A 12,919-nucleotide genomic window follows, 5' to 3' on the forward strand; every position below is an offset into this window, starting at 1 on the left:
CACAACGCCAACGGTAGACATATGTAGTAGATTATGGGTTTTGCTTCCTAGATTTTGCAGAGAACAAATTTTGCTTCCTCTATTGGCATGACACTTTATTGGTATGTAGTTATTCTTTCTTAGATCTGGAGTTCCATTTCTGACAATTTTTTTAAATGTGTACGAGAAAAGTCGCTGAAGGAGATATTTTCCAGTGTTTTTTAATTTGGTGCCGTTGTAGAAGATGACCGAAGATTGTCGCTGATTTTTGTGGTCTGTCTCTCTTGCTCTAAATCGAATTTGATTTGAGTATTGTGGCGAACACTTGAAAATATTTTAAAGAGCTTATATCTAAATTTCGGATAATTTGGTGAAATATTGGAGCGAATTTAGTAGGATTTTCAATCCTAGATCAAATGAGGACGAAGCAAGTAATTGGACTGAATTGTACTCCCTCCGTTCACTTTTACTTGTCTACTTTGGACTTTTCACATCCCTTAAGAAATAATAATTGTAGTATGTATTTTACCATATAACCCCTAATAAGGCATTTCAAAAGGCCTTGAAAAATAATTTGGGGTTAAGTAGTTAATGATAAAGGTAAAATAAGAAAATCCTTCTCTTAATTTAGTGCAGTTGACAAGCAAAAGTGAAAACGTATTTTTAGTAAAGTAAACAAGTAAAAGTGAATGAAGGGAGTATATATTTTGTAAAAAAGGTCTAACTATTGTCTGAAAATATGAAAATCTTGCAAAAATCGGGTAAACAAGTTTAGAATATTTTAAGGAAAATAGCTTATTACAAAAATTGATCAATTCATAAAATATTATTTATATTAGCCAATTAGCTATTTATAGCCAAAAAAGTTAAATTTTTACTTTCTTTGGAGCAGGTGTTATCAGAATAGATTTGGTACATCTTAAGGAACTTGAATCTCAGTTTTGGAATGATTTGGTAGAGTTTTCAGGTGGTTTGAATTGAAAATTCGAAATAGAAGATGAACATGAAAAAATGATATGTGTATAGACTGTGTATCACTTGTGTATCAGATAAGTATCATATTTGTATCAAATGTGTATCACATGTATATCCATTTATACCTGCGTGATACATGTGTAGCAGAAGAACTTTTTGAACTCGATTTTAACTACGAATTTTGATATCAATTCAGTCCACCTCACCTCCAATCTTCCTCAAATTTTGTATATTGACTCATCTATATGTTTTCAATGAATCTCAACCATACCCATTGAAAAAAATTCTTTTTTACTTAGTTTTTTGGATATATATATATATATATATATATATATATATATATATATATATATATATATATATATATATTCTTGTATTTCATCACCTTATTTGCTACATTATCCATGAAATTTCCTTTCCGTTTTGCATCTAAAGTTGCTAATCACTCTTAAAAATATGGAATGAGATCTTTGTGTGTGATTCTTGGAGAGAAAGAGCCTTATTTCTTTGGCTTTTTTATTTTTATATGTGTTTGGCTAGTTTTAGTAAGTCTATGATTAATGGCTAGATGTTGGTAAGTTGGGACTTTTTGGGACATTTATGTAAGATTCCCAATTTCTTCTATATATGAAAAAATCGAGGGAAAATGTTTTAAATATGCCATTGTACTTAGCGAAATTGCCTATTCATGCCACTTGTTAATAGTTGGGTCTATTGGTGCCATAGACGTTACAAGATTGGCCTATTTGTTCCACTATTATTAATGGACAACTCATCCGGTATTAAAAGATGAAAATCTAATTTTTTAACACTAGTTTTGACACGTATCAAGTACCTAGACCACCACATAACTTGAGCCCACTTCCCACTCTAACCCCAATTACCCAACTAACCAAATCCCATCTTTTTTATTAACCGATATTAATCCCTCCCCCCCCCCCTCCCCAAATCCAAACCCTTACTTCATATCAGCCAACTAAAGTGAGTATTATCTCAATACCAACAGGAAAGGATGTGGACACTTTTCTGTAGAATAAATGAAATGGGATTTTGGGAGAATTAATATCGGGTAACAAAAAAAATAGGATTGGGTTAGTTGGGTAACTGAGGTTAGAGTGGGAAGTGGGGTCAAGTCATGTAGTGGTCTAGGTAGTTGACATGTGTCCAAACTAGTATTAAAAAATTTAATTTTCATTTTTTTAAAACCGGATGAGTTGTCCGTTAATAATGTAAAAATAGCACTGGCTAGCCAGTTTTCGGACTGGTCATTCAAAAATAGTCAGTGTTTGCAAAGTCATTGAAAATAGTCACTATTTTGCTGCAACACGGAAAGTTCCAGCATAATATACGGGAGATCGGTGCACTTGTGTATTAACTTTCAGCATATTATGCTAGAACTCCAACACGCGGAAAGTTTCAGTATAATATACTTATGTTGGAACTCCAATATATTATACTAGAGTATTTTTCCGAATTTTGAACAGTATTTTTGTTCAGATTTATCTTTACATAAAAAGTGACTAAATTTCGATTACTTTTAAAACTATGACCACTTGTAAATCTGGCTATTTTTGAAATAGGCCAATGTTGTAACGTCCATGGCACCAGTATGCCCAATTATTAACGAGTGGCAATGGATAGGCCATTCCATTAAATACAAGGAATTTTTACCTCCTATAGCAAAGGTTAACACCTTATTTATTCCAAATAAATACCATTTAAAAAATTATATTGTATAGATACATTTTAATGTTTATAGCAAAATATCTAATTTTGGTTACTTTCTACCCCTAAGCCACTAAATACGCTATTCAGTTACATTATTTTCTTTCTCTCTCTTCTTTGATACATGTCATTCTCTTCCCCCATTCCCTGAAAACACGATGCTCAATCTCAAAATTCCTCACACGCAAATCACCTACCATTAATCACCCTTCCCAAATTTCAATTTGTCCAGAACCCATGCTCTTTCTCTCTACTTCGCTAGGGTTTCGATACATAGTTCCCATTTTCCACTCACTCTGAATCATCTCGATCCAGTAGTATTCCATCTAGGGTTTCGTCAACCTCGATCTGAAAATGGCATCTTCAACGGCAGTTTCGGTGTCCCTTGCTGCTCCTTCATCTAAAACCGAGACAAATTCCTCTCACCCATCTCAAATTTATGTTAATATATTTCAATGTATTTTCAGCGTATCATGTTGTTTTTTCATGTATTTCATTGTATTCATTGTCTTTTTTCCCATTATAATTCAATGTATCTCGTTGTATTCCATGTATTTCATTGTATTCACTATCTTTTTTTCATTGTATTTTAATGTATCCCGCTGTATTCTATGTATTTCATTGTATTTACTGTCTCACTATATGCCATGAATGTATTTATATGTTTTTTTTTAATTAATATAATTTATGTATTCAGATGTATTATATAATTTCTCTGAAGATTGCTATGTTTTGGGGGTATTTTTCGGTTAAGAATCTTTTTTATAACTGAAAATACAAAATTTGTGTGTTATAATTGAGTTTGTTGAGTTATATTAGGAGTCTATTATGTTAATTGATTCACTTTCCGTGTAAAAACAGTGTAATTCTCCGTTTCACCCCGTGAATACAGTCGAATACAATAATCTGTCCAGCTGTAATCCCATGTTTCACGCCACGAATACAGTCGAATACACTCGAATATAACAACTGATTAGCTGGACTTCCCTGGTTCATGCCTATTTTTTCTACTATATTCATGAATACAATAGTTTAAATATATCTAATACAATAACAACAGAAAATATATCTATAATCCGTAATATAGCAAATAGTATCTATAGATAACTAGCAGTGCTTTATGAAAATTTCTCTAAATACAATGGCATATTTAGGCCTTTTCCCAAAAACCTAAATGTTTCAACCCCGATTATGAAGTGTTTCGGCAATAGAGTGATCTCAAAAAAATACAATTTGAGAAAAGCAACCAAACTTTAGATTTTTCTTGAGCACCCCATTCAATGCCTATACAAGCAATTTGACTGCGTACTCTCTTTTCTCTTTTTGACTCCTCTACTCCCACAAGTCACAATTCTACTGGCCCAAAATTTGCGCCAAACCATCACCCATCTATCCTCCCTCCCTTCTCGTCTCAACCCTCAACCTCCTCCTCCCTCCCCCCCCCCCCCCCGCGAAACTTTCTTGTCCCTCGAGAACTCTCCTCAGCAGACCTATATCTCTCTCTCACTGAAGACCTCGGAAGCTATTTGTAGAAGCAGAAGAACCCATGGTGGACGGCCAAATCAGTGTACATGCTATTGACTCCTTTAATTCGGATTCCTGGATTATCTCTTTTATGCAGGTTTTTAGTATTTGTTTTTCTCTCTCTTTTCTTTATAGATTGACTTGAATGTTCAGTTTTCCCCTGTTTAGACCATATGCTTTTGATTTACGACTCTCTTTTTTTTTTTTGCTTTATCTTTTTCGAAACAGACTTGAAAAGGGTTTCTTCGATGGCGGATAATTTGATGAATGGTGTAGTAATGGATCTTGATTTGAACCAGGAGCCTATGGAGTCATCTTCTGGTACTGCTTTAGGATTAGGGTCTTTGTTGAATGATTTGGAAACTGCTAGTAGGATAGAGCAAAGAATTCTGCAGCTTGAGGCTGTTGCAGCTCGAACTTGGCAACGCCATAGGTGGCGTTCCCAAGCTCGTAATTCTTCTTCTGATGATATTGCTAATAATAACGTGGATAATGAGAAGCAAGAAAAAGGATGCAAAAGAGATAGATCCCATTTAGTAGCAAAGGCATTGGAGATGGATTTAGTGGTTAAAAAAGTAGGTAAGGATGGTGGAAGTGGAAGCTTCTTTGATTGTAATATATGTTTAGATATGGCTAAAGAACCTATCTTGACTTGTTGCGGCCATTTATATTGCTGGTCATGCTTTTATCAGTTGCCTTATGTTGATTCGAGTACAAAAGAGTGTCCTGTTTGCAAGGGAGAGGTTATAGATGAAAATATTACTCCAATTTATGGTAATGGCCACAGTTACTGCTCAAAAGAACTTGTGGAGTGTGGTTTCAAAATACCACCAAGGCCAAAAGCACATAGAGTTGAGAGTGTTAGACAGCAGCGTGTGACTCGGGGTTTATCTCATATCCCAGTTACAGAAGCACTTAGGCGAATTAGGACCAGTATAGGATTGGGGGATCACCCGTCACAGCAACTTGCGACTGGTGACGTTAGTTCGAGTTCTCTGAGCAGCTCTCACGAGTTGCAAAATGCTGATCCCATAGGCAGCCGGGGACTACGGTCACGAGTGTTTCCGAGGGTATTATCAGAGGGTGCTGCCTCTCTTTCATCAGAATTAGAAAATGCACAGCAGATGTTTGAGGACCTTACAGCGTCACTCACAGACCGCATTCGCGAAAGAAACAATTCGCAAGTTTTACCAATTAGTCAGGTTGCAGCTGATGAAGATGATTCTTTGAGAAGAGATGCTACTATCATACGATCAGAACGTCAGACTCTGGATTCAATTGTGGAGACAAGCTCTGCTACGTCATCTGTTCCTTCCTCTCAATCAAATGAAGTTTCTGATGCTGCACTTCAGTTGGAAAACCTAACTGATGCTGGAAATCTGCCTGTGAGTCGATCTTCATTATCTTCCAGGAGGAGAAGCGGTTTCTCGAGGCTTTCAGATTTAGATAGTGGACTTCTTCGTGAAACAAGAAGAAGAAGATTGAACTGATGCCCTTGAATGATTGAGGTATAATTTCCCATTTATCTTCCCTAAAGAAGTATTACACTTTCATGTTATCATGTTCATCAAATGTAAGTTTCCAACTCTTACTCAGTGACTTAAGTAGGCAGTATTCTCACATTTGGTCAAGATATTGGTGTTTCCCTTGTTGGAAGTGATAACATATTTAGTTTCATCTAGTTCAGAGATTTACCAATGGTGGATTTGAAACATTATGATAATAAGCTTTTCTCAAAAAGAATTAGTTGCAATATTAAGTCATTAAGCGGTCACAATGTACAAAATTCTGTAGCCTTAAAGGGAATAGGCACATTTTCTGCTAAAGTTGAGTTAGTTGTATCAGTGGAAGTTGCTGAGGAAGAATTTCTATGACATTTTTATGGTTTTATCTTTTTCTGGATAAAGTTGATTATGTTATTGATATGATGGAAAATACTCCATGTAATAAACCATACAGAAAAATATGGTTCTCTTCAGAAAGCATCCAACTGTTGGTGCTAATCGAAATCTCAAAGGTGCTCTGAAAATATAATAACACGAAAACGTTCCTCAATATGTTCAAAAGAGTTTTCTATTCCATCAAAAACCCTTCGGTTGTTCATATTTTCCACATGATCTCTGGGGGTTTGACCTCCCGTTCTTTCCTTCAGTCTTTCATTTTAAATTTCCATCGTAGCATCAATTCCTGACATAACCCATTGTAATCCAAAAGGGAGACAGAGAGAAATCAAGGGGTGGCGGGTACAAAAAGAAGATTGAAAGAGAAAAAGAAAAGGTGGGAATTGTTAAATGATAGATGACTTTTTTTGGTCATGAGAAAGTTTCTGCAGACTATTAAATTCATCCGCCCACCTGCTACGATGATTTCATGCTTCAAATTAATCTTCAGAAGTATATCCTTTAAGGTCTTGAGCTGTTCTGTCTTTGCATCACAAGATACCCTGCTTTTCCTGTTTGCCTCAAATGCCTTCTTATGGCTGCCCTGACCATCATTCTGCTTAAAGCTCCTACTATCATAATAAATAACATGAGATATAACTGATCTACTTGCCTCAACACTCCGGCAGACATCTAAGTAAGGGGTTAAAACAAAAGAAGGAAGTGTAAGGCTACAGCCCACAGGCACTTCGAGAGAAAATAGCGGGAAATGATTCATATTGCATCTCTGCTTGACCCTTCCCTCTAAGTTTCTGTGGGCTTTTACAACCAAATGCAGAGTTTGTGTGGCCTTTTACAACCAAATGCATACACTTCTACCCAAGCGAAGAGGGAAGCCTCCGCACGTACATGCCACTATGGAGCATCAAGGCGTAGCACAAGAGTCCTGTAAGATCGACCATTTCGTTTTAACTTGAGTTGTTTCCTTTTCTCTCTATTGCTTCAAGTATCTTTTAATGATTATACTGAATCGAAAGTCAGACTGCAATCCAATTCACTCCGATGGATTGTTTCTGGATAACACATATTGTCAACCAAATACTGTTTCAAACTTTTAACTAAGGCTGCAACGGTGTCCAAGGGTACGAAAATAAGACATCTTTCAATCGGAATAGCTGCGGTTTATTGCAAAAGAGTTGGATTAATAGGTATTTGTATGCTAACATATTATATCGAGTGAAAACTCGCAATGTGTGGCAAATTCCTTGTTTCGTCACTCCTCATTCATCTTTAGTAACAGACTACTTTTTCTTGGAGAAATAAGAAGTACCTGCATGAGAGATACAATTCAAGGATAAATGGGAAAAAGCACGAGGAACTCAGTTTCAACACTTGATATAATTAAGAGCCGTCGCACACGTTTTGGCAATTCCCATTTAATTCAGTCATCTTTCAGGACTTGTATTTTAGTCCTAACAAAGGCTTGTTAACGTGATAATCAAAAGCCATCGATCCTTTGCAATAAAAGAAATACATTATAAGGTGATCAAGTCATTCGACGTCTGAAAAGCAGCACTTATTGAATATCGCGTAAATGCTCATTTAATTATGGACTATTCTATCTATTGTAACAAAACCAGCTGTGACAGAATTGGCTAGTAATACAACTGGACAAAACTCAGACCATGATAAGCTAATACGGTGCAAATAAATAATTCTCTTTCATGCATTTCCAAGGTTCGCTAATTCCTGTGGTAAAACAATCTTCGCTAATACATAAAGCTGTGAAGATCAAGCCAAAGGCTTCTGCAGCTCACTAGCACCATGAGCAAAATGGCATTTTTCTCCAAAAGTGCATGAACCTTTGGAGAAGTTCGAACACATCTTTGTCTTAAATGGGCCAGCAGGCCCACGAGCAAATGGGCCAGTGTTTTTTGGTCCACCCGTAGGGGTGCCAACATTTGATATGACCTCCTGGACCATAGCACTGGCCTGATTAATCTGATCAAACGTTCCCTGGAGCTCAATGTTCCTTATATTGGAATCCGTTTCATGCTCCTTTATGGAGAGCTTGACACCAGTAAGACGACAAATCTGTTTTGAGTTCACGCCATTTCTCCCAATGATGGTTCCAGCAAGAGCGGCATCTATGCTAATTGTAGTTGTTGCAGATGCACCAAAGTTTGTTGCAGCTGGACTGGGTTGGGATGGTTTATGATACCCAGGAAACCTACTCGGAGGTCCTGCTGCTTGGAAATCATCGTAAGCTGGTGCCACTGGCTTCCCAATCTCCATCTCACTATGGGCAAAATGGCATTTATCACCAAACTTGCATCCTTCTGCAGTGTTATACTTGCTGCAAAGCTTGGACTTCATGGTTGAAGCAGGACCATCACTAAAAGGGGCACGATTCCTTCCAACGGGAACTGCTGGGTTCGATCCCATGTTTGATATTTGATTCATTGCACTATAGCCAGGAACATAGTGAAGAAAGTGGCATCCCTCCCCATATGAGCATCCAGAAGTGCTACATCACATTACAAGATGGGGTTAAAAGGAATTGAACAGAATCACAAGCCAAAAGGCACGTTAACATTGAGCATCAAGAGCTGAGATGCAAAATATGTTAAGAGCATTGTTTCCACATAGGTGGACACAAGTGAGTGATTGGCATGTTGAGAACAACAGTTCACAGAACTAATTCTAATTCAGTATTTACTAGTACAACTTTTTTTCTAATTACGTAGTATTAAGTAGTTCAACTTACAGGATAAAAGATGATTGAAAATAAAATATCAGAAGAAAGAGGCATTTGACTGACAACATTGATCACTACTGCTTCTCAAAAAAAATTTCACCACTAACTGCAGCTCAAGTAAACTTCATCACTACATGAGAGACCATGAGAATATGCTAATACAGAATCACATAATTGGACACAAGGTAAACCCGTCAAGGATATTAGTTTTAGTTCACTGAAATCTCAGAAGAATGACAGGGAAAGCACTGTGAATCAAACATACAAGATAGTTTATGTTATTTAATAAAGCACAGTTCCTCCTAAATAAAATCCGATATATTGCCCAAACAACTCACAGAAAGGATGATTAAATGCAAACTGAAGAACAGTCTAAAACAAGGACAAGAGACAAAGGCATGACCTCGCTAATGAGCTCTAATGACCGACGAACACAAATTAAAGGAATCTCGTGATGTTGGTTGACCATTGGATGCAATGTTTTTCTGATAAAGGACCAGCCCTTTGAAGTTCATCCATAAAGAGATATCCAAGCGATACTACTACTTTTCCTAGAATTATATAAATGAAAATGCATATATGTATGTACACCTTGGGTGAGATTTTCTTTATGAAGGGAAATAGTAGCAACATTCTTTGCTTCCAAAAGAAAATAAAAATGACCAGTGGATGCAATGTCCAAATGCTATCTTTATTATGCTATGCCATGGTTCAAGCAAACAGTATTCACAGGTTAAAATATGGATTGTTCCATAAACGAAAATATAAAACCAACAAATGTCCACGGCAGGTCAACACAATTATTATATATATATATATGTGTGTGTGTGTTTATGTGTGCTTGCCGGCGTAGAAAGTGTAAACAAGATCATGTTTGCCATCATAGTATCTCCTATATTACCTTAAACTGAAATGTAGAATGAGATCACCAAGCGAACCCTTTACCACAAGACTAAAGATTATGATACTTATAAGCTGGCGAAGAGACTTATCAACGTTTAAGCTCCTCTCACATCTCACTTCAACACCACCTTTAACAAAGAGACACCTTTCCTCATATCATCACATATACATACCTGACATTCATACTCCGGAGACTATCTTATTTACATGACCAACATTGTTCAGGATGATCTAATGTTGCCCTATTTTCTATACCTTCCAACTCACAGAAATATCTTACTTTCTGTACAGAATTCATCAACTGCTCTTCCACTCCTCTATGGTTACTTCCAATTCATTACCTCAGACTATGCTTTTTTTCTTTTTCTCACCTTGTTGTGGCAGCATCTGTCTTTTAAGTCAAGTCATTTTTTATGCCTCTTCTCTTATTCTTAAAAATCCAACCTGCAATGGCACCTCACAAACTTCTTGCATGGGTCGAATAATAATAGTCATTTGTGAGTGTTTCAAAGCACCTGCTATGTGTTTTCGCATCAAACTAGGTCGCTAATGTTGCATTTTAGTCCATCAGCAAAAACGGCAACCTTATAGACAGCTTGGCTTCTTCCTATTATTTTGGTCTGGTCCTAGGTTTCACTAAACTGAATGCCAATTCTTATCTGAACGTTTGATATGATTATTTTCCATAAATGTTGAGCTAGGTATGTAAATCATCTATATGGGAGGAAGTTAACTAAAAGAAGGACCGGATGGAGAAGAAACCAATATGATAGGATGCTTTGTCCCAACTAAAAAGAGTAGGAAGATTCCAGCTTTGAATCTCGTGCTCCTTTTTTGTGTTTATTCTTTTCTTGAAACATGAACTCGATGCTAAATAATAGCCTCTAAGCTTATTTAAAATAGAGTTATATGGTACCGCTGCTAATTATATTTCAACCTATTGTTTATGCAACATATATCAGTTTTTTACACCACGAATAAGCATCGCTATTACAGATTCACAATTGAACCATAGCATAATATAATTGAATTCAGTCATCAATTTTATCAAGAAATTAACCTACTTAAGGCTTCATGCTAGACATGGATCTTTCTATTTACTTTTTCTATGACACCTTATGCAGTTACACAAAAATAACATTAGCCATATAACGTAGAAGCCAGCAGATCAATGACAATGGCACTTGCTCACCATATCATATACTATCATTTTAAACATTACAAATATTACCATGTACGGAATTGAATGGAGAATTCTTTTTTCTTAGATGGATTAAGTATGAAACCTGTAAAACTTCATGCATGGCTTTGATTTGCTTCCTACACCACTCGTAAAGGATTCTGATTCTGTTGCAAAAGATTGATTATCTTTCTTCAGTTGACAATTCACAGACAACATAATTTAAAGATGTACTTCTACACTAACAGATTACTATGAAAATCCATATTTTTAAATTCATTACAAATTATACATTACTATTTTTATGTGGCACACTTTCCTTTTTAGTTTGTCACGAAAAATAATATATTTCTGTATTTATAATAATTTGACTTAAAAATTCTCATTTTACCTAAGATAGATTTATAGCCACGCAAATGTCTATGACTTATTTTAAATCACAAATTTCAAAAGTCTCTCTTTCTTAAACTCTACGCTCCAGTCAAATAAGGCCATCCGGACTGAGCTCCAAATTCTCGAAAAACGCAGTTCTAGAAAAATTGACAAAGTGATGGAAATAATTAGAAAGGATAAGAAAAAAATAAAGAGAGAAAAACTAACCATTTCTTGATTTTTTCATTCCTCCGTTTCCTGCAAAGGCACCATCTACTGTTCTCTTTCGTCCAAACTCCATTTTTTGTCGTTATTCGGAAATGAATAACCAAGAGATACAAAAAAAAAAAAAAAAATATGGACTCTACAGAACAAATCTGAAACAACCGACCTATGAATTTTTTGAGTATATGCCTATAGGAACTAAATTTGCTGGTATCTCTCAAGAGAGCTGAAAAAGGAAAGAAGAACAAAACCCTAGCGCTTGCTGACAGTGAAGACACGGGCGGTTCCGGAATGAGAGAGAGAGAGAGAATCAAATACTGTCGTTAAATTTATTTTACGGTACCCGTTAGTTGGATCACGGGCCCTTTGTATGGGTCTGATTGGGTAGAAATATGTAGGATAACCACTTTTTAACGCAATATTTAATTTTTATCCAATATTTTTAATATAGAGCAAAATGAGCCATTACTCTATTAAAATTAATACGAAAAGATATTTTTACTCTTTCTTTATGAGTGCTGTGTAAATATTAAGGACATGGTGTCTTTAACATTTGCATTGCACACATGAAGTTAAGTAGTCATATCCTTAACATTTACATTGCACATATAAAGTTAAGGACTTGATAAAACACTTTGTCCTTAATATTTACATAGTATTCATGATGTTATGGACACCATATCCTTAATATTTACACAACAGTTATAAAGTTAAGGACACTATGTCCTTAACATTTACACTGCATACATGAATTTAAGGACATGAGGTCCTAAAGTTTAACAACAAAAGGTGCAAATACAAGTTAAGGACATTGTGTCCTTAACATTTACACTGCTCACATGAAGTTAAGGACGTCATGTCCTTAACATTTACACTGCACATATGAAGTTAAGGACATGACAGGACACTTTGTCCTTAATATTTACACAGCATTCATGAAGTTAAGGACTTCATGTCCTTAATATTTACACAACACCCATGTCTAGCACAAAGAAATTTTCGTTCGGGTGAATAAAAAATTATTAAGCATTGATTAAAGAATAAATATATTTTAAACAGTGACTAAAGAGTAAAGACATCTCTAGTTAGTGGCTAACTGTGCACTTCCCCTCTGATTGAGGTGTGCGCATGAGTAGCCGTTTTTAGCACTGCTATTTGAAGAATAGTCGACATTACCAAAAGATTTAAAATTTAGCCACCTGTTCAAACGTCAAGACACAGTTTAAATGCAAACTTTACATTAAGTTAGTTAGCCTCTAACCTAGCTTAATTTTAAACTCGATAAATTGAAGTTGTACGTGTTAGGCAGGTACGCCATACAATAACAAGTATTATGCTCAATTAGGATATCAAGCCTATATATTATTGAATTTGGCAAATCCCACGTCGGTGGGTTAG

The 12,919-nt window shown here is 35.8% G+C and overlaps 2 protein-coding genes across 2 annotated transcripts; one reads left to right on the forward strand and one right to left on the reverse strand.

The window, feature by feature from the left end:
- Positions 1–4,037: 4,037 nt before the first annotated feature.
- LOC104242568 (uncharacterized) lies at positions 4,038–5,884 on the forward strand. The gene is made up of 2 exons (XM_009797644.2): positions 4,038–4,300; positions 4,432–5,884. The coding sequence occupies exon 2, from the start codon at positions 4,452–4,454 to the stop codon at positions 5,691–5,693; it is 1,242 nt and encodes a 413-aa protein (XP_009795946.1). The 5' UTR covers positions 4,038–4,300; positions 4,432–4,451; the 3' UTR covers positions 5,694–5,884.
- Positions 5,885–7,659: 1,775 nt separating this feature from the next.
- Positions 7,660–11,862, reverse strand: LOC104242569 (zinc finger CCCH domain-containing protein 14-like). The gene is made up of 3 exons (XM_009797645.2): positions 11,525–11,862; positions 11,031–11,091; positions 7,660–8,610 (listed from the first exon to the last, which is right to left on the reverse strand). The coding sequence occupies exons 1-3, from the start codon at positions 11,595–11,597 to the stop codon at positions 7,875–7,877; spliced, it is 870 nt and encodes a 289-aa protein (XP_009795947.1). The 5' UTR covers positions 11,598–11,862; the 3' UTR covers positions 7,660–7,874.
- Between the last annotated feature and the right edge of the window lie 1,057 nt (positions 11,863–12,919).

The sequence above is a fragment of the Nicotiana sylvestris genome, chromosome 12, assembly GCF_000393655.2.
Source record: "Nicotiana sylvestris chromosome 12, ASM39365v2, whole genome shotgun sequence".
In the NCBI taxonomy this organism is placed as follows: Eukaryota; Viridiplantae; Streptophyta; class Magnoliopsida; order Solanales; family Solanaceae; genus Nicotiana; species Nicotiana sylvestris.

Bases quoted from the DNA above. Each gene is read 5' to 3' on its own strand.
- LOC104242569 (XM_009797645.2), bottom strand. From the start codon at position 11,597: ATGGAGTTTGGACGAAAGAGAACAGTAGATGGTGCCTTTGCAGGAAAC. The intron at 11,092-11,524 runs GTTAGTTTTTCT...CTTTTGCAACAG, and splicing joins AATGAAAAAATCAAGAAATG to AATCAGAATCCTTTACGAGT. The intron at 8,611-11,030 runs GTTTCATACTTA...AATGTGATGTAG, and splicing joins CCATGCATGAAGTTTTACAG to CACTTCTGGATGCTCATATG.
- LOC104242568 (XM_009797644.2), top strand. From the start codon at position 4,452: ATGGCGGATAATTTGATGAATGGTGTAGTAATGGATCTTGATTTGAAC.